The sequence below is a fragment of the Salminus brasiliensis genome, chromosome 22 (assembly GCF_030463535.1).
Source record: "Salminus brasiliensis chromosome 22, fSalBra1.hap2, whole genome shotgun sequence".
NCBI lineage: Eukaryota > Metazoa > Chordata > Actinopteri > Characiformes > Bryconidae > Salminus > Salminus brasiliensis.
This window is the reverse complement of record NC_132899.1, coordinates 21,535,062-21,555,069: the sequence shown is the minus strand read 5'-3', so window position 1 is coordinate 21,555,069 and position 20,008 is coordinate 21,535,062. Positions and strand designations below refer to the sequence as shown.

Sequence of the window (20,008 nt, the reverse complement as noted above, 5' to 3'; positions counted from 1 at the left end):
CCTTTTTTAGCAGCAAGCCAACAAAGAATAAAGCGAAATGGAGGACAAAGAAATGGAGAACCCTCTGATGTTTGTGGTGTAGGCCACCCGTTAATGTGCAACATCAATCAGGGCGTTCTCCCCTACATGAGGAGGCAACTTTTTATCAGAGCTCATTAGAGTAAGTACAGATATTTTATGCATCAGTTGAAATGTAAGGACTTTCTCATGCTAATTTTCCTCTCATAGATTTGTTATTTATTATCTGTAAGGGATCTGTGGATAAGAGGGAGAGAGAGGCCATTTTCAGGAATCTTGACACCAGTTTTTGAGATGCAGCAAGATTAGTGTGACTGTAATTGTGCTTACTGCTTACCGTCCCACCATCTCCACCGCCGCCTCTTCACACACACACACAGCACTTACTGTATTACACTGATTAATGTCACGGTCATATGAAGTGCATCAAGTATGTGTGTGTGTGTGTGTGTGTGTGTGTGTGTGTGTGTGTGTGTGTTTTATATTATTATTAATATATTAATAAATTCCTCCTTTTCACCCTGTTCTTCAATGGTCAGGAGCACCATAGAACAGGTATCATTTGGGTGGTGGTTCATTCTCAGCACTGCAGTAGCGTTGGTGTGGTGGTGTGTGTTGTGCAGGTACAAGTGAATCAGACACAGCTGGAGTTTTTAAACACTGTGTCCACTCACTGTCCATTCAATTAGACACTCCTACCTAGTTGGTCCAACTTGTAGCTGTAACATCAGACAGAAGCTCATCTGTTGGTGCACAGTTTATGTTGGTCATCCTCTAGGCCTTCATCAGTGGTCACAGGATGCTGCCCTCTCTGTTGGCTGGATATTTTGGATGGTGGACTATTTTCAGTTCTCGGTTCAGCTGAGGTGTTTGTGTTTTTAAAAACTCCCGCATGACCACAATGGTCGACCAGCATGGTTATGGTCAGTGGAGGTTAGTTAGGTGCTCGAGGGGAACCTACCTAGGATAAGCGTAATGGAACAAGCCTAATCTCTAACCTCCGATCTCATTATACTAACCTGTCCCTGGCTCTGCAAGATGTATGCTGTCAGCAGTGATGCACTGATCTGAGGTCAGCCTCCTCTTGTACTCCATAGCGGTTCTGCTTAGTTATGCCAGTGCCATGGTCCCCATGGTGTTTTTAAAAACTCCATTCCTTTCTCATGCACTATTGTAAAGGCGCACAAATGGAATGATTGCCCTTTGTTGTGTGCGAAATGTGCCATTCTGTCTGGAATAGAAACCAGCCTTGTCATTCCAAGCACACCATGCCCAGAGTCAGCCTTGGTTATTTATTTATTTATTTTTTATGTAAGTAATGCTGCGCGTTGGTCATCCTCTAGGCCTTCATCAGTGGTCACAGGATGCTGCCCTCTCTGTTGGCTGGATATTTTGGATGGTGGACTATTTTCAGTTCTCGGTTCAGCTGAGGTGTTTGTGTTTTTAAAAACTCCCGCATGACCACAATGGTCGACCAGCATGGTTATGGTCAGTGGAGGTTAGTTAGGTGCTCGAGGGGAACCTACCTAGGATAAGCGTAATGGAACAAGCCTAATCTCTAACCTCCGATCTCATTATACTAACCTGTCCCTGGCTCTGCAAGATGTATGCTGTCAGCAGTGATGCACTGATCTGAGGTCAGCCTCCTCTTGTACTCCATAGCGGTTCTGCTTAGTTATGCCAGTGCCATGGTCCTCCCTAGAACTTTCCTCTCTGTAAGAGACCAGAGTGGATAAAATTACCCAACCTGCCTCAGACTGGGAAGAAAAATGAACTCATGAACTCACTACAAACATCTCTCCTCGAACAGAGCGCAGAGCTCCCTGGCGAATGCATTAGTAGTTAAAACACAAGGCAGGCCGCCTGAATTTGTTTCTGTTTTGTACTGACACACTTCTCCCCTTCCTGTGTGTCTTTCCTGGCTGCTCCGGTCAGTGTTCATAGATCCAGCTCATTTTCTTTCTTTCTTTTTTTTTTTTATTATTGAACTGAATTCCTTCTCACTTAGTGGAGTCGTTCCTGATGGATTTATGTGTAACAAAAGCCGTGATTTAATGAACCCTGGTGCGGGCTGGTTTACAAGGTGACCTACATTTTATAGCTGGAATCGAAACGGGTTTTTGAACCGTCAAACAATCCCACCTTGTCTGCGCTCGGGAAATGCTTTACTGGGCCACGTATGCAAAAGGAACCGAATCTATCCATGGTAACATCTATAATTCTCAAGGGTGTTTCCTTGACCTTCTATGCGTTACGTTCACCACATGCGAGGCAAACTCTAGTTTTCATTTGTAATCTATTATTCATATGGCAGCGGCAGGAAAGAAAGACTACTGTGGAAGGCAGATTGCTGTTTTGCCTTTGTCAACCCCCTCCATTCCTTTCTCATGCACTATTGTAAAGGCGCACAAATGGAATGATTGCCCTTTGTTGTGTGCGAAATGTGCCATTCTGTCTGGAATAGAAACCAGCCTTGTCATTCCAAGCACACCATGCCCAGAGTCAGCCTTGGTTATTTATTTATTTATTTTTTATGTAAGTAATGCTGCGCGGGAATCAAATTAGAATTTAACAGCTTCAGGTATGATTCATCCGCAAATCCATTCAGCGAAGATTAGAAACAGAGGGGGAGTGGAAATTATAAAGACCATCTCGGCTCTTACGTCTGCCGTTCATTCTAATTTACCAGGGCATTGTGCCATGCGCGGAGGTTGTTGAACCAGGCGCAGTGGCGCTTCCCCTGAATGCCAGCGCTGCACCCCGCCATCTACTGAGCAGTCAGACTGCCTGGGTTACATATGGCTTTATCGTCCACACAGGTGGAACCCTAATCAGTTTAACATGCTCCAGCTGTGAGTGGTAAAGGATTAAGCGCTGTAATGATAAGACCTGCTTAATGTGAGAGATACGTGGCTTGGGTGTGGTGGTGCTGTTGCTGTTGTGTGAGCAGGACTCTGTGTAAAGATGGAGGCTGGGTAGGGGATAGTACGGATACAGGATCTCGGGTGAGATTCTGTTGCGCCTGGCTGAAGCAGCCTCTGGGTAATTGCCTCATTACATTTCTCATTGGTACTCATTTTGAAATGGCACAAAATCTGTGAAAGACCGGGGAAGGACATTGTGCACTATTATAGGAGAGAGAAAAACACATTGCTTTTGCTGTTTTTTTTTTGTTTTGTTTTTTTGTAGAAAGAAATTGAGCATTATGTTTCTTAACCCTTAGGCATTAAAGTTCTCATTGTCAATACACTGTAAAAGTGTTAATAAAGTAACTGATTACTTAGCATTTTTGAGGTAACATCTCTTAGTTTAGTCAGTTAGTTCTCCTAACTCTTCTACAGCTCAGTTTGGTCAACAATATTCTTTAAATTGAGATGGAAATATTTAAAATTTAAGATTATAGATCTTTTAGACTGTTTCTCCCCCTCGATTTGTTTAGCGTTTATTCCCATTTGTAGGTTGGATCTCCCCTACCACATTGGGGGACTCCTGAACATGGAGGACTGTGGACTTTGTTCAGATTCAAACTTCTCCTGTGTTCTGACGAGCAAGAATTACAGTTGTGCCACTCTAGAGCTGTGGGACTATGTATATCATTGCTGGCAGACACAAACCTTGTATCTTCTTGAATGCTAATCTATATATTATGATTTCAAGACCTGCATTATGTCAAAAAGAGCATTTGCACATGAGTTTTTTATTTATATATATATATATATATATATATATATATATATATATATATATATATATATATATATATATTTTTTTTTTTTTTTTTTTTTTTTTTTTTTTTCCTGATGACAATGATGTATATTTTTGTTTGAGAAAGAATGTAAAGGTGCATTTCCTCAGAACTGTGTTTATGTAGTGTAATTTCACAGACTAGCACAGTGGTCTAACTACCTGCTGATCAAGTATGAGGAGATCAAGTTCAAACCTCAGCAAGGGCTCAAAAAGGCCATTATCAAAAGAATCCCAGTCTGGGACGTCATGTGATGGGTGAGGTTCTTAACTGCAGATGAGAATAAACAGTAAACAAATTGAGGGGTAGAAACTCTACAAGTCTAAAAGCCTAATTATAAATGATTTACTTTAGAGTTGCCTCAACTTAATGTATTGATAACTTTCACATTTTGCATTTGAGTTACAAAGTCAAAATATGTATATATTTAAATAAGGAAACATTGTCTTTAATTGCTTTAAATAAACGTAATAATCCTAATGAATTGTATTTATTTCAATCTAAAAATAATTCAGTTCTGGTAAAATCCAAATTAATATTTTTTTTAATTTATTTTCTTTATTGTGTTAAGGTAAAGTCTATTTATGTTTAATAGAAATGTTGGGAAATTGTGTTTGATGTTTTGTGGAAACAATGTAGATTGAATAAAAATGTTTTACAATATACAATGTAATTTATAATGTAATTATACAATTACATTTATATAGTAGCAAAAAGACAGTAAAACTTTTAAGGTTTAAGTGCGTTTCCTGCGTTTAATGGTTATTGGGCAGTTGGGAGTCTTGCAAAATGCCTTTGACTGCCACTGGTGCTCTCCTGTACCCAATTGGTTGGATGTGCTTTGTTGCATAATTGACAGCCCAGTTCAATGGTAATAAATAGAGGCAGGGCGGTTTAGGAAGAGATACAGAGTGTCTGCTGATCATCCTCCTCCTGGGAGCCAGTGCAGTATGTAGGTTAATGGACGGAGGACATTTTTTCTCCTACAGAGCACAAGCTATTGATAGAAAAAAACAGTCAGATAACGTGACCACAAGCAGAATAAGAGACAGGGAGTAACTTTTTTTAATAATGTAGTGTTTACATAGGATCCCTGATTATAATGAAACAATCAGGAAGGATGCATAATGGTAAAATCATTCTACCAAACAGGTGCCATTTGCATCTGCAATGATTGCTAACATACTTTTTTAAAGGTTAAAGCCATTAAGTCTTCCTGTTAACATTTGTGAGAAAATACTGTTTCTTAAACTTTGTACCGTACTATTTTTATATATTGAGTATATGTATATATCTTCACACATCCGTATTGGCCAACATGACATTTGCATCTACAATATAACCAAACAAATGTTATCAAAGTTGTATTATTTTCTAGATTGTGTCCCTGTTTACATAATATGTTTTCTTTATAATAAATTTACCGTTGCATTAAATGACTTCACAAAAAGGAATTGACATCATTTGAGTCTTTGGAGCAATCAGGAACAAAAAAGGGTTCTTGTTTATTCATTGCTTTTTAATATTGGACAGGGTCTGTCAATCTTAACACAACAACTCTGTCACACAAAACAGAGAAGGAAAAGTTGTTGTTGTTGTTGTTGAATACCAATAATGCAAAGAAAATATTTCAGATTGTTCAGGAACTTGACCCCATGGGAAGAATTACATACATACACCCCCGTCACAGTTATTGTGGATATGGCTCCCATCGCTTAATTGAGATGATGATGATGATGCTGCCTAGGGTGGGAACTATGCTTTGTTGTAAATTGCTAAATGAAATGGCTCCCATGTTGTAGAATCAATCTGTGTTATTTCTAGAGCTGGTCTCTTACAGTAATAAATGGACACACCCATTTACATTCATTATATATATTATTATTTATAATAGTTGATATTATCTAATATAATCTGTATAGCAGTAACATATAATATCTGTGGCATAAGCTGAAGGAGATGGCTGTATCACTAAAATACATCATCTTTACAGACACTGCATGGGTTTTTCATGGCAGAGAAAACATTCAAACATCTCACAATGCAGTTCAGAGATATCATCGCTGTGAAAGGGTTTTTCTCATTTGGATTCTCTTGGCACAGTCTGTGGAGTAGATATCCACACTTTTCTTAAGAAATGATGACTTACGCTGCTAGCTGCGAGAGGCAGGTGGAGGTTAACATAAAAGCTGGTTGAAAGCGTATCTCAGATGACGGGATGTGTTGGAAAGCCCTCGATGGGCTGGTAATGGAAGAAAGAGGAGGAGAGAGATGGGCCCTGAGAGAGAAACCCCGCTGACCGGCACAATATGGCTGAAAGAGCTGTGCTTCGTGGTTTGAATGTGGATCTCAAAGGCAGCGCTTTGCTGTTGTCTCCGGTCCATAGGGGTATGTCGTGGCGGGTAAAAACTGCATGCTATTGGATGGAGGGTTTTGTACATCAGTGAAGGGGCTTATCTGTCCGGCAAGTCAAAATGAGTTTGTGTCAGGAAGGCTGTCTCAGTGTATGTATTGTGTGCTACTGCATATATGAATTGTACCCAGCTATCTGAATTTTACTGTGTGCGGACATCTTTTTATATCAGTTCAGTGGGAAACACGCTTTTGTTGTAGCCATCACAGCGAGCACAGCTAGAGATTGACAGAGGAGAAGCCTCAGAATCTTTCCAAAAAGATTTCCACGTCTCACTTGGAGAGCAAAAAGTAATACACATGTACATTGAACTTGTAAACTGCGTTTAAATAAAAAATAAACCCCCCACCAAAACCATATATAAGCAAATATATTCTACTTAATGCAGTTTTATAAATTATAGCTGCACCTAATCAAGCCTCTTCATCGCCACTTCCGCTGTTGAGGGTTTTTTCCACATGTTTTCTAAAACTGCATTCATAGACGCTGCACTCAAACATAAGATCATTGTTGATATTTAGTTGAGACACCACCGTCTCTATCGAATCCAAGGTTGGGTAGTAATGGAATATGAATATCTGGATGCCAAAAAAGGAAAAAAATAATAAGGATTATATTACAACTAGTTACAAATGACAACTGTGAGTGATAAATATGGTGAATTATGCCAAAACATTTGACATTTTCAGGTAGATGTACACACATTACACTCAAACCATACAATTCTATTACCCATCATGTATTATTCTGTTTCATAAAACAGTTTTCAGTGCATTCAGTGCAGTTTTTCTCCTCTTTATTAAATTGAGTAACAGTCGTCCAAAAGTATTTTATTATTTTAATGGAGCAATCATTATCCAGTTTGGACCAGAAGAGATTTTCCTAACCTTCATATCAAATCAAATTCTGCATTTTGTACATTTCTGCCCCTAGAATTTACATCACTACATTTGAATAATATAAGAAAATAGAAGTAAAAGCCCTCAGCATCCCAGCTTTCTCAGCAAAGACGCTGCACTCAAAAACATAAGATCAATATAGTAGATTCAATATAGTACATATAACATTTTCGTTTGCGAATTTAATTAAAAGCATATTTTTAACATTTATTATTTGCTTTTTAGTAATAAAAATTAAATGTGTTGTCATTCGAAGCGACCACCTGTTGGAGTCTCTACAGAAGACGCCAACAAAACTTTATTGGAGTATAGCCGGCTGTCGTACCAATACTACAAAAGCCCAAATACAGCAGAATACACCTAGTTTCCCGTCTGTTTGTACATCCAAGCACATTTTTAGAAATGCGTAAGCAAGCCGGGGTCATCAGATTTAAATTCTAGTGTTTTCTGAATGACCGAACTGTACTGTACAACGTACAAAGTAGCAATATGCTACCAAAGTCTGTTCCAAGCTTCGAATCCACTTGCAGTTGTGTGTAGCCTATCCTGTTTATCCTAGCAGTGGCTAAACAAGCATTGCTTATAAGGTTTAAAAAATTCCACATTAAGCACTATAAAATTGTGATATGTGCAGCTGACACACATTCATAATTAAATGATTAAAAATGAAAAGTAACTGGTATATAACTTGCTGTATTTCATGTTGGAGCATTTTCACAGCTCTCAGTAAAGGTCAGTGCTCAGTAGCAGGTTCCTAACTACAGACCAAAGGCTAATTATACACTCAGTGAATATCTTTAATAATAATGATATCAAATTTAAAAAATGAAAAAACCTGTCTACATAAAGTTATTATTTAATTATGCATGTTCAACAAAATACTATTATTTAATAAGAAATGCATTATAAACATGTATAGCACTTTCTGTGGGCCAGGTTTTGTTGTAGCCCCATTTGGACAATGACTGACCTGCCCACACAAAACCAAACTTCCATGGTTGGCCACTCTGCATGCTAATCACATGGCTATTTATCGTCAGCTGAAGCAGTTCTTGACCACAACGAACAGCTAAACCCACCAGACCTTCCGCCAATAGCCAGCTTAGTATGACAGTTTAATGGTTATTCCTGGTCAGACGAAGCCATACTTGCAGAAGCAATAGTAATGCTGAATCAGTCCCATCAAATATCTAAGTGTTGGTGCATCAGGATGACACTGAGATGTAGTTTGAAGGTGCGGAGTGTAAGGATTGTCAGGAATGGAGGGTAGGCAACTGGTCTGGGGCAAATAGCAAGGGACCTCTGCGCGCTTCAGTCTTCAGTCAGCTTCAATCACCCGGCTCTCTGCTGACAGCCAGCAGTCTAGCCAGAGAGAAGGGAAATGGCTTCATGCTTTGTCTTGGAGTTTAGGAAAATGGAAATGCACTGGGATGAAAATGGAAATGCACTGGGATGCACTGCATTTGTAAAATGCGGCTTTGGTTTTGCCTTTTGTTGTTTTTATTTTGTTTTTTTTGGGGGGGGTGGATAAAATGGAGGCTGGTACACACACTCGTGTCCTGGCTGTAGGAGGAGGGTGTTGGATGTCAAACTGCATGGCAGCGAGGTTGATTCCCCTGAGTGCTCAGCTCCTCTGCCGGCTGCTCTGACCCGAGGGGCTGAGTTCAGCTGAGAAGCGAGGAGAAAGATTCTCCCTGCCACAGTGCCACTTTCATTCTCAGTTCCACAGCTGCGGTCTAATCTGCACTCCAGCCTTTTCAGCATGGACCAGTGCGTACATATTCACACCACTGATTCAAAATAGCAAGCGTGTATGGCAGATTTTTGCATGCAGCCATCTTAATAAAGTCTCTTTTTGTTAGCAGAAGGAGCATAATGTCATTATGTATCACTGTCATAAGCACTGACTTTGCATTGTGAGCGTTGGAGCAGCTCGCAGCGACACAAGCAGGCTTTTTTTGAATGCGTCTCCGACACACCACATCTCAAAGGCACTATATTGATTTATTTCCTGTGAGAGCGTTGTCGACTGTCCCAGCTCTATTAATATCCCGCCTGGCTCATTTAAACAACTTTGTAACCAGTAACAGATCCCACCACCCTTGGAGGCATGTAGTGAGCTGTTATCCTGAGGCACACCAATCACACTTTCAACATGCCTCTGCTCTGTCCTATGATAGATGGGTGTAGCAAAGGTGTAATTCACATCCACAGAGTAAAGATGTGTAATGACGGAGATGTAAAGTGTGATTTAACCTTTAGAAGCAGGCAATAACAAAAGCCTGTTGTAATGCAGTATGAATTATTTAGCATCCCTATCTCACTCAATCAGTTATATTGAAAATGTGGATTTTAGGGTAAAAGTAGAAGAGGGGATGTTTTTTTTTTTTTGAGGTTCTGATCTTGATTAAAACCTATTATATTACACAGTTTTGGCTTTGAATCACATTTACTACATTTTTATCATTTCTTGACCTTCACATAAATGGAAAACCAGTCTTTTTTGCATGGTCAGTTCTGTCGATGCATGTTAAGGTAAATCAAATGAGAAGTTACTTTTCACATTATTTACAATGTAACTAAATATGTAATTACTAGGGAAGTACATACTTTTTTGTTTTTTGTTTTATTAATGATTTTTATCGAATGGCATAACACTGTATCCTATATATTACTGCATAATTATATTGTGACTTGCATGCTAGCAAGCCATACATACATCTTGGGTGGTAGCTAAGGGTGTTGGATCCAACATTGTAAAATATTGAATGCTATTTTTTCTGTATTCAGTTTATATTTAACTGAGACACCACTGTCAATATCGGATCCAAGGTTGGGTAGTAATGGAATATGAATATCTGGATACCAAAAAAGAAAAAAATAATAAGGATCATATTAAAACTACCTACAAATAACAAAACTGTTTGAGTGATAAATATGGTGAATTAAATTCTGCATTTTGTAAATTGCTGCCCCTAGAATTTACATCACTACATTTGAATAATATAAGATAATAAGCTTTTATCTTAATTCATTACTCACTTACTTACTTATTCATACTATACTCCACTATACAGACACACTACATTAATTACATGTATTGCAGCTGTCACACATGCTGTCATACTACTGTTTGCAATAACGAGCAGTGCACTTTGTCAATGCTCTTTGCACAGTACTGCACATTTAAGTTTACTGCCATGCTGTTTGCACAGTGCCATACATCAGTGTTTATGGTATCTATTTGTGTTACCTCTTTATACATCTATAGTTGTACTTATCTTGGCTTTTAGCAATTTTTACTTATGTCTTTATGTGTGTGTCAGTGGAGGACTAGCAACGCAAGAATTTCATTGCGCAGTGAAACTGCCCATTTACTGTGCATATGACAATAAAACTTCTATATCTTGAATCTTAGTCTTCTCATAGTCAGAGTACAGTGTAAGAAGGAGAAATAAATCTATATTCATCTTGTACTGTATCGCAATTCTCATTTCAGTGACTGCCTCACTCTACATGATTGGGGGGAGGGGTACAAAACCCGCACTTGAAGCTCGCACACTTAAGCCAGAACACTACAAGCGAAGTTATGATCGGATGTAATTAGAATTGTATTAACCTTCTGACGAGCCGCTCTGAGTGTAAGATCCTGCTGTCTCCCAGCGCATGGCGACTGCTTTGTCAGCTGCGTGAAAGAAATCCTATCTGCAGTCTTGTACCGTTACCGCCGAGCCCAGTCCCTGCAAAAGATTCAGCAGCCTAGGCAAGCATGAAGATATTTAATTAAACTTGAGGAAGCCAGTCATGCATCAGATATGGGAGGGGGGGGGGGGGGGTGCCCTGGGGGCAGATGTGCTGAAGTCCCAGGCTTTTAGTGCTGTCCCACTGGCCTCGTTGCTTTGTCCATTTTGAGTCTGTGGCCTGTAGATGTTTGGACGTGGTGCTTAGTCGCCATGACCTTCAAACTGCTGGTCCTTCCTAAAGTTAACCCTTAGAACTCTAGGTATCACTTGATGTTTTCTATAGTGGTCAGTGTTGCCCTGCTCTTGAAGGAATCAGCATGTTCAATCCCACGTGCAACCTAAATATTTTGACCCTTTTCCAACCTTATTGTAGAGGCTATTCAAGTAGTCGTTGAACTGTTTAGTTTTACTGTGTGTAGTAACTATACCTTTAGGCTATAATCCAAATAGACATAGCCCAAGAATTGGGTAGGCTTTGCACAGCTTTGGCTGTCTAACCATCTAAATGTTCTACCAATTTTGTAGCGTTTAAAAAATAATGAATGAACCATTTCTATAAAATGTAAAAAAAACAACAAAAAAAAATCCGAGATTGAAATGGTGTCAAAGTGAAAATTGGAGATTAGCCTCATGCTGCAAGATGCTGTGGTGGGTCTTGCATTTTGCAATGCTGTTTAAATCTATTCAGTGGCATCCAAATGTTTGGGCATCCATGGTCAAAAAGTTCACTTGGTGTAAAAAGCTAAGTGTTTAGAAATGTAAAGGTTTAGCAGGCTTTAGCGTGGTGGTGCACTGTTCTACTGTGCAGTGACACCTGCTCAAATAGGGCCTTCATGGCAGAGTAATCTGAAGAAAATCTTTTCTGTGTCTTCACCACCAGTATCATTCTTTCAGAGGAACATCTAAACAGGCCTGGTGTATTTTGGACTGTAGAAGTTAAAATGACTGCTACATGCAAAGGTATGTTTGAAGAAAAAAAGATGCAGAATTTCACAAAAGAACACAAGTCCAGCTGTCATGCTTTGGGCTTGTGTTGCAGCATGGAGGAACATTTCACTTGTATAGGGAAGAATGGATTTGGATTCTGGAGGCAAACATCACACCACCTTTAAAAGGCTGAAGATGAAAAGTTGATTGCTTCTACAGCAGGATAATGATCCTAAGCACACCTCAAATTCCACAGTGGACGAGCTCATAAGAGCAAAAGCTAAAGGTTTTTTCCATGGCTCTCACAGCCCCGAGCTAAACATCATTGGAAATCTATGGATTGAGCTCAAAAGAGCAGTGCATGCAAGATGGTCCAAGAATTTCAGAACTAGAAGCCTTTTACAAAGGAAGAATGAGCAAAACTCTCCCAGACAAGATTGGCTACAAAAAGCATTTACAGGCTGTGATACTTGCCAAAGGGGTTCTACTTAGTACTGACTATGCAGGGTGCCGGACTTTTTTTGAGACTGGAAAAGATGGAAATAAAAAGTAGCCTTAACTAACAGATGAAATGAATGTTTTATCGAACTATTTCTTTAGGAAATCAGGTCATCTTTTACCACGGGGTGCCACTGTATGCTAATATACATTTTATTTCACACACAAGTACACAAGTATACAATGTTCCGTTGCAACAATAGCAGAATAGCTTTAAGATGCTTATAGGGTTACCTTGTATCTGAAAACACTGACCAGTAGGTTCAGATTTACCTCCTACAACAGAGTAAATCAACACAAACAGGACAGCTCAGAAACCGCAACAACGGAATTCAGCTCTTATTCCTGGACTGAATTTCATTTCATTTCTACTAGGGCTAAAATCACCACTCGGTTTAACCTTTGTGTTGTCTTAAGTGTCAAAAATTGACCCGCCGCAAAGTTTAACAGTAGGGAAAACATGCTAATTATCTTTTTTGCTTGAAATTGAACAACCTTTCCTAGAGTGAGCCTAAAATGAAAATGTGTAACATCGCCTTTCTTCATACTTCCATGAAAGCTGTACCAGCAGGGTGCATAGAATGTCTTTGGGTCATTTTTGACCCTTAAGACAAGTGGAGCATACAGAAATGTAAAGAGTACACAAGGGCTAACTTGATTACTTGGTTTTAAAATTGACAGAGAGGACCTTAAGTCTGCTGTGTGCTATCTGACACAACTACGCTGAGGTTGGTTTTGGTTCCGTTGATCATTTAAGAACAGAACTTCTTCACAATATCTCCTCATTGCCGCCTCGGACATTACATCAGCTGCCTGAGTCTAAGGCGAGGTCACCTCCGTCAGCCCGCCATGTTTTTGTTCTGTCCGGTCTGATCTTATTTATCATGTCCTGTTTGTGTTGATTTACTCTGTTGTAGGAGGTAAATCTGAACCTACTGGTCAGTTTCTACCACAGCTTTTGTCTGAGGGAATCCAGAAGCAGGTGCATTGCCATGGTAATGACAGACGTGCTGCAAGAGCGTGAATAAAGAGCCCTCTTTAATATAAATGGGCTAAATGACTGCTGTTAGCCTTTTTTAAGTATGAAATGCTTTCAGTAAGGGGTTATTCTTAGACATGGGGGTTTTTCTGTTAAAGCTATTGAGTCTAATAAAAAAATCTAAATGACTGTATTGAGTCCTATTGTTAAAGGTCTTTTTAAGAACAAAAAGCCTGATTATTAGATCTTCAAAATAATAAGTAGATACACTATCAGTTCAGTGTGGTTGACACATTTCTTTAAAACGTGGGATGAGTAACACCGCTGTTACTGTAATGTTATGCTGTATCCTAGATATTTAGATTTACAGCAATGTGTAAAAGTCTTGGGCATCAGCAAAGCCAGATACAGCATTTGTGACCACCTTTTTAGCAGTTTAACCACAAGCACACTTTTTTTTTTTTTTTTTTTTTTTTTTTACAGTAGAACAATTGTTGTGACTGGCAAATACATTTGTGCATGGCTGTATGTCTAAAATTCAACATGTAATGTGAAATGAATTGACATTAGCCCCCCGTCCCAACATTACTTTTGCAAAGTTGTTGATAAATATCAATAGAAAAGAGGATGATATAAAAGGTTCACTGAGGGATTTTATATCAGTAAATTAGTAGGGCATGACTAATGTCTTCTAATGAGTTGTAAAAGAATTTGACCATGAAACTTGACTGACCCAGAACAAAACATAGCTAAAGGGTGGCCTTTTGAAAATTGGGCACTGTCAGTTTTCTTACGTGTTTGATGATTGTCTGGTTGATGAAATGGGGCTTGAAAAAGAAACCTCACAAAAGACTAATGCCAGTCCAGCTCTGAATAAAAGTCTGCTGCTTTGAGATAATGAGCAACAGTTGCTCATAATGAGCATATTTCATATTTTAAATGGCCTTTTTCACCGGGGTCCTGTCTTGATACTGCTTTTTGCTTTTTTTTCCTAAAGGGAAATTTAATGGCTCCATATATCTTATTTTACGTGCTTACATATGCATGCATCAAATGTTAATGAATCCTGTGAACACAATGGCTTCCAACTATTTTATCATTTTTAACCAGTGCTTTGTTCATTTGCAGCCTGTGTCTCGACAAGCGAAGGCCTGCACATAATAGTTGAAAACATTTAGACCGGAGATACAGATGCATAATTCATATTCTACTGTTCAATATTGATTGTGCTACTACTGACTGTGGTCCAGTTTTGCTTATCACTGTTGCTCATGGATATTGAAGGCTGTGTGTGAGCAATGACCAGGGCCTTTTGAAAAACAGCTTGGAGGGCAGGCATGTAAGAAATGCATCATCTGCTGCAAAGCACCAGCCATCAGTGGCACCCTTTTATGTTGACCGAACCTGTGGTATGTCTTTCAAAGCTAGTGGAATGATGTGCCAGGAATGCAGCTTTATTTGCTGGTAGGGCTAATATGAAGCTTCTGCATTTCATGGGTTGGTAGGTATAATCAGTATTGTGTTGTAAGCCTTTAGTGCAGCTAAGCAGGAATGAAAAAGAAGGAACCAAGCGTCCCTTTGAAGGAATGGTCTTCATATATCTTACTTTGCTAGTGACTGTGTCCCATTCTTTCCTTTTAAATGCTCACTATCAGATGAAGAGAAATAGCTCATTTGAGCTGACTGCTACTATAACTTAATGATGTCATTAAGTCTCAAGAGGGCCAGTGTGTCACTGAATCTTTCAAAAGACTTTTTTTTTTGCCCTGGGCTCTCAGTAAAAGATGAGAATTCTTTTTCTTCACATGACGAAGGGATTTTCCTCTGAGGGCAAAAAGACTACTTTTACTCTAGTTTCTGACACAGCGGCATGCAGGCTTCCCTACAGGGGGCCTTCCATCTCATGTCACGCTGCTCATGATGTCGTCATATGAAGTCAAAGTTCAAGTACACACTTCCCTGTATTCAGTCTTTCAGCAATGTGGAAAGCATAGTGAGTGTTTTTATGTGCGTGTGATGGTAGGCATGTATCACTGCGTTGTCCTCATTGCCATGAAAGAGATATGTTATTGAAACCGCAGGGGATCCCTACCCTGCCCTTCAGCAGTGGCAAGCATCCCCCACCCTTTTTTTTCATGCCTGGTTTTCCCATTCATTATTATCAGGCTTTAAGGAGAAACACAAAGGGATCTACTGCCACCATAGCCTACTACAGCACAGATGTGAGTTTGCCATAGTGGCTAAAACATCAACAGAAATTTACATTTCTGCTATGTTGAATTGGAGTTCTATTAGATTAGATAAAAGCAACAGCCTTTCCTTCAATGGCTTCAGCACATTAAAAAAAAGATACTATTTAACACCTTAAAAAGGCTGGAGAAAAGTGTTATTAAAACTTATTACCAGAAATGGCCCCACCAGTCTGTACAGAAGTGCCTGTAGTTACTGAATAACACACCTCAGTGTGTAATAAGCCTTTCTGCGTTAAGGGGTTAATACAGTTAGTTTTCTGTTTTTCTGAAGATATGCTATCAGGTGAGCAGACCTTTTATGGTCTTTATAGTCTTCCCTCCAGCATTTCCCATTATCACCTTGCAAACAGCATTTGGAACTAGGGAACTAGGACATTTCTGGGCTGATAATGAGGACCAGTAACTAGATTATCTTTTTGTGTCCAATACGAAAGTCCATAGTGATTCATTTCGAAACAGTGCGATGGTGTCTCAATTTCACACATTTTCACATAGCAAAAAAAAAGGTCTGAACTAACAATGTAGACATATGCTAATATGTTACTCACATAACTCATAGACCAACTGACCACAATCTGACAAGTCTGAGTATAATGAAAAGAAAAATGTGTCTGTATATATCTGTAGTACACTGCGGTACGCTCTGACTAAACCAGAAAGAGCAATTACTGTGAACATTTACAATTAGCTTTGTGGACAATCTAGTGGAAAGCCTTCCCTGGATAGTACAGACAGTTACTCCAACAACAGCAGGATAAACTTTTTGAAATACCCTTGATTTCAGAAGAAACGATGCATGAACAGTTGTCCCAATACTTTTGTCTGTTGTAACATACTCTTATTCACAGCAGCCAAGATGAATGTAGCTGTAGCAGTGTTATATACACACACACACACACACACACACACACACACATACATATATATATATATATATTAGTGTGTGTGTGTGTGTGTGTGTGTGTGTGTGTGTGTGTGTGTCATTGGTATAGCAGTGTATGTTCATTCCTGCATGGATGAGAAATCAAAGACCCTTTGATTTTCTCTGCATGGGGCAGTGGTTCCACTATTGGTCCATATATGCGTGACTGGTTTAACATACATTACTGGACACTTTACCAGACCTTTGTCCTGATTATCAATCTATAACAAACTCTAGCTAGAACTTCTGGAACTAAACTGGCAACTAAAAGTCTCAAGAAACCAGTGTATTCTTTACCTGACAGGATTGACAAGTGGGCAAGAGGACATGTAACCAAGTATTAGAAAAGAAATGCTAAACGTGACTCATTTGTGTGTGATCCACCCCGTTTTGGAACACAAAACTATCGGCCATTTGGCTTCAACAAAGTTGTTGGAACTGAAAAATCTGGGTTGATTGAAAATAAAAAACCTCCACTGTCCTGTAGATTAATTAAATTAATTTTCACTGTGGGTCTTGGCCTTTGCCCCCATTATAATTTCATTTGACGTTTTCATCAAGATGATTGCCAGCGCAGCTCTTGCCCTGGAGCACAAGCTACTGCATGGTTACTTTTTAATGTGCTTCCTTTTGCTCTTGAATACACCTAGAACATTGAGTTCCTTTTAACTCTAAATGTAGTGATGTTGTTAGTCAAGATAAAAGCTGTCTGCTGTCCATCCAGCAACTCTAATTGGCCATTTGCAATGCCAGCACTGACCTAGTTGAGATTATGGTATGCTGCTCATACGGTGTTGGTTTCCATGGTGCTCTTATAGATGTTTGCAGGGCAGGTATTGATTGACATGGTTCCTCTCCATTAACAAACATGAAAAGATAATGACCAGCAGATCACTGCACTTGCAACATGGATCAATACTTAGCAGCTAGTCTTAAACTACAGCAAGGACTCTAGTCCTCCGCTTGCTTACGTTGAAACGTACAGTGGGCTGTAAGTGGATCTGATGGGGCGTTGATATACTGTAAGAGAGTAGGAGACTCGGAGGTAGAGCTGATTTATTGATTAGGTTTTGTATATGTATATGATGAGTGTTGTCATTACCTCCTGTAACACTGGACAACACATACAAAGACAGAACCTGGTAACAACCACAGTGTATAGTAACAAGCAGCTAATTGGATGTGGCCCCTTTATAGGGCTGAACAATTTGGGGAAATTATCTAATTGTGATTTTTTTTTTTTTGCACACTATTGTCATTGCAATTTACAGTGTGATTTAATTTTTAATTACTTAAATTCCAAACTTGTTAGTGGTTCACATATCTATCAAACTACAAACATATTCCTATATGAAAAGATCCTCAGGATTCAAAGAGGAAATATAGTTTAAGCTGCTTGTTATATAATAGTTGTGCTTTCTTGCCATGCTCTGCATATTCATGATTTGTGGGGCTTTTGATTGGTCATCAGCAGGAAGGTTACACTTGTGTAGTGTTTCTTTTAAGACTTATAAGCTGTTGGGCTTGCTAATTCAAATTCAATACATCTGTGATAAGAAGAGTTACGATTTTGATTAAAAATTATTAATCTTTCAGCTTTCCACCATTTATGATATCAAATTTGATACATTTTATTAATTTTAAGTTTTATCAGTTGTTTTGGCCCTCCACTTGTTTCTGTCTTAAAGAGTTTATTTATTCAATAGGCATTACTCATGCAAAATGTGGTGTTTGGTGCTTTTTTTCTGTTCCAGCATATTCTCAGACTTTAGAAAAGCTAAATATTGTAGTACATTAGATTAGATTAAAATCTTTTGTTATTAAGATAGAGCAAGCAGAAGCTAACCAGAAGTGCAAAGTAGCGAACATACTCTACCGGTCAAAAGTTTTAGAACAACCTCCGTTTTTCAGTAGTCCATGGCCCACGCAAGCCTGCCTTGCTTGTTTTGCCATTTTAAGCACTGACTTGCTCATCGCCACTCCACCTGTCAAACCCGAGCCTTAGTCCAGTGTTAAGATGTGCTTCCAGTTGTTGTCATGTGAGCTGCCTATCACATAAAGTGTTGACTCTCAAAGACCTGTCTTCTGATGATGGTGTGGATGAGAGTCTGTCAGACCTCTTCTTTAGTTTTCTCTAGTTTTAAAGAGCTTTTTGGTGTAGGAAACTGTCCTCACAACATTCTGGCTTCATTTGTAATTTCTTAAAGGACAGAGCAACACTTTTAGGAGATCAATATGCATTCCTTTATTAAGTGTCTTCTTTGAGACATTATAAAATGAATCTGAATGCTCAATTACCTCAAAACACTGTGGTGCAGAGTGTCGTAACACAGTTCCTACACTGATTTTATGTAGAGAACGGGGTTGTAAATTATAAATTATTTAGCTGTCAAAGCCTAATTTCCTTATATTGCAACAGACTAGCTGTAAGGTGTTATACAATGACTTCCCTAAAATGGTTTCCTAAAAAGGCCCTTTTTTCCCCCGTGATCTGCATCCTTTTTCAGTTTTTAGTTCATTTTACTCAAAAGCCCCGGCAGTTTACTGTCTACCTTAGTCTACCTACTGGTACTATTTGAGGTCACAGGACTTTGTACCATTGCGGGCTATTCAATGGACTTAAATGTAAACAAAAACAATGGAAAATGGGAGTGTTCTAAAACCTTTGACTGGTAGAGTATAAGTACAAGTCAGTGATGGTGCAAACTGAGCAGACTGTGGTAGAGTGTAATAAGGTGCAGGTAAGGAACAGTGCAAAAAGGCAGAATTAAGTAGAAGAAACAAATGTGCAAAATATGCCAGCAGGTGTCTAAAGTGTGTGAGTGTCTACAGTGGACATGTGCAAACTGTACATTTTGTGTATTATGAAAAACAAAACCTCAGTTATCCTGATTGCCCTATAACCCACCTCTACTTGGAAACATGGTTCCTTTTTATAGTATAATTTACAGAATACAGTGTTTGTCACAGTGCTGATGTTTTAACTAATCCAGTTCTCGTTTAAAATACAGTCCTGATACTTAAATAAAAATTGAGAGTGCTGTTAAGACCCACAGTGACCCTGCTGGTTGTGATTGTGCAGCTCAGGTCGCTCGTTTCTTAATGTGACTAGAACAAAATGCTTTTTGCCTCAGGACTGAGCAGACACACAATGCACAGTGCAAACTCTCCTCAGCAAACAGACAGCAGAAGTCAGCAGTGCATTATCTAAATGGAGAATCTGAAGTCTTTTGACTGTGAGTAATGCCTCCCTGTTTCGGAGGAAAATGGCTCGCAGTATGACAGACATAAATATTGCATGCCCTTATCTATATTTAAATATATAGTTCAAATATTTTTCATTATATAAATAGACAGTTGGGTATGCTGATAGACAGGGGCTGTTTTTAATTTGGTGGCCTCAAAACGGTCCTTGCTGTGTGGGTAACATTTAGTGTGGTGTTTTTATTTGTATTTTCTTTATGATTTATCCATTTATTTATTTATTTATTTATATGATGAAGCAACCACTCCATTCATGAGCTCATGCCGTTTTCAATTTGTTCGTTGCGGCTTAGTTATTCCATTGTCTTGGTTTGACTCCCTTTTTTTGTTGTCATTATCTAAATTATG

General features: G+C 38.9%; 2 protein-coding genes across 8 annotated transcripts in view; one reads left to right on the top strand and one right to left on the bottom strand.

The window, feature by feature from the left end:
* The window catches only part of shisa6 (shisa family member 6), a 79,312-nt gene that overhangs the window by 25,787 nt on the left and 33,517 nt on the right, over positions 1-20,008 (top strand). The gene's annotated exons all lie outside the window — the stretch shown is intronic.
* The window catches only part of dnah9 (dynein, axonemal, heavy chain 9), a 193,444-nt gene continuing 179,961 nt past the window's right edge, over positions 6,526-20,008 (bottom strand). For both annotated transcript variants that reach the window (XM_072666671.1, XM_072666673.1), the window contains one exon: positions 6,526-6,754. In XM_072666671.1, the coding sequence (XP_072522772.1) occupies positions 6,681-6,754 (74 nt within the window). In that variant the 3' untranslated portion in view covers positions 6,526-6,680. The remainder of the gene's footprint in view (positions 6,755-20,008) is intronic.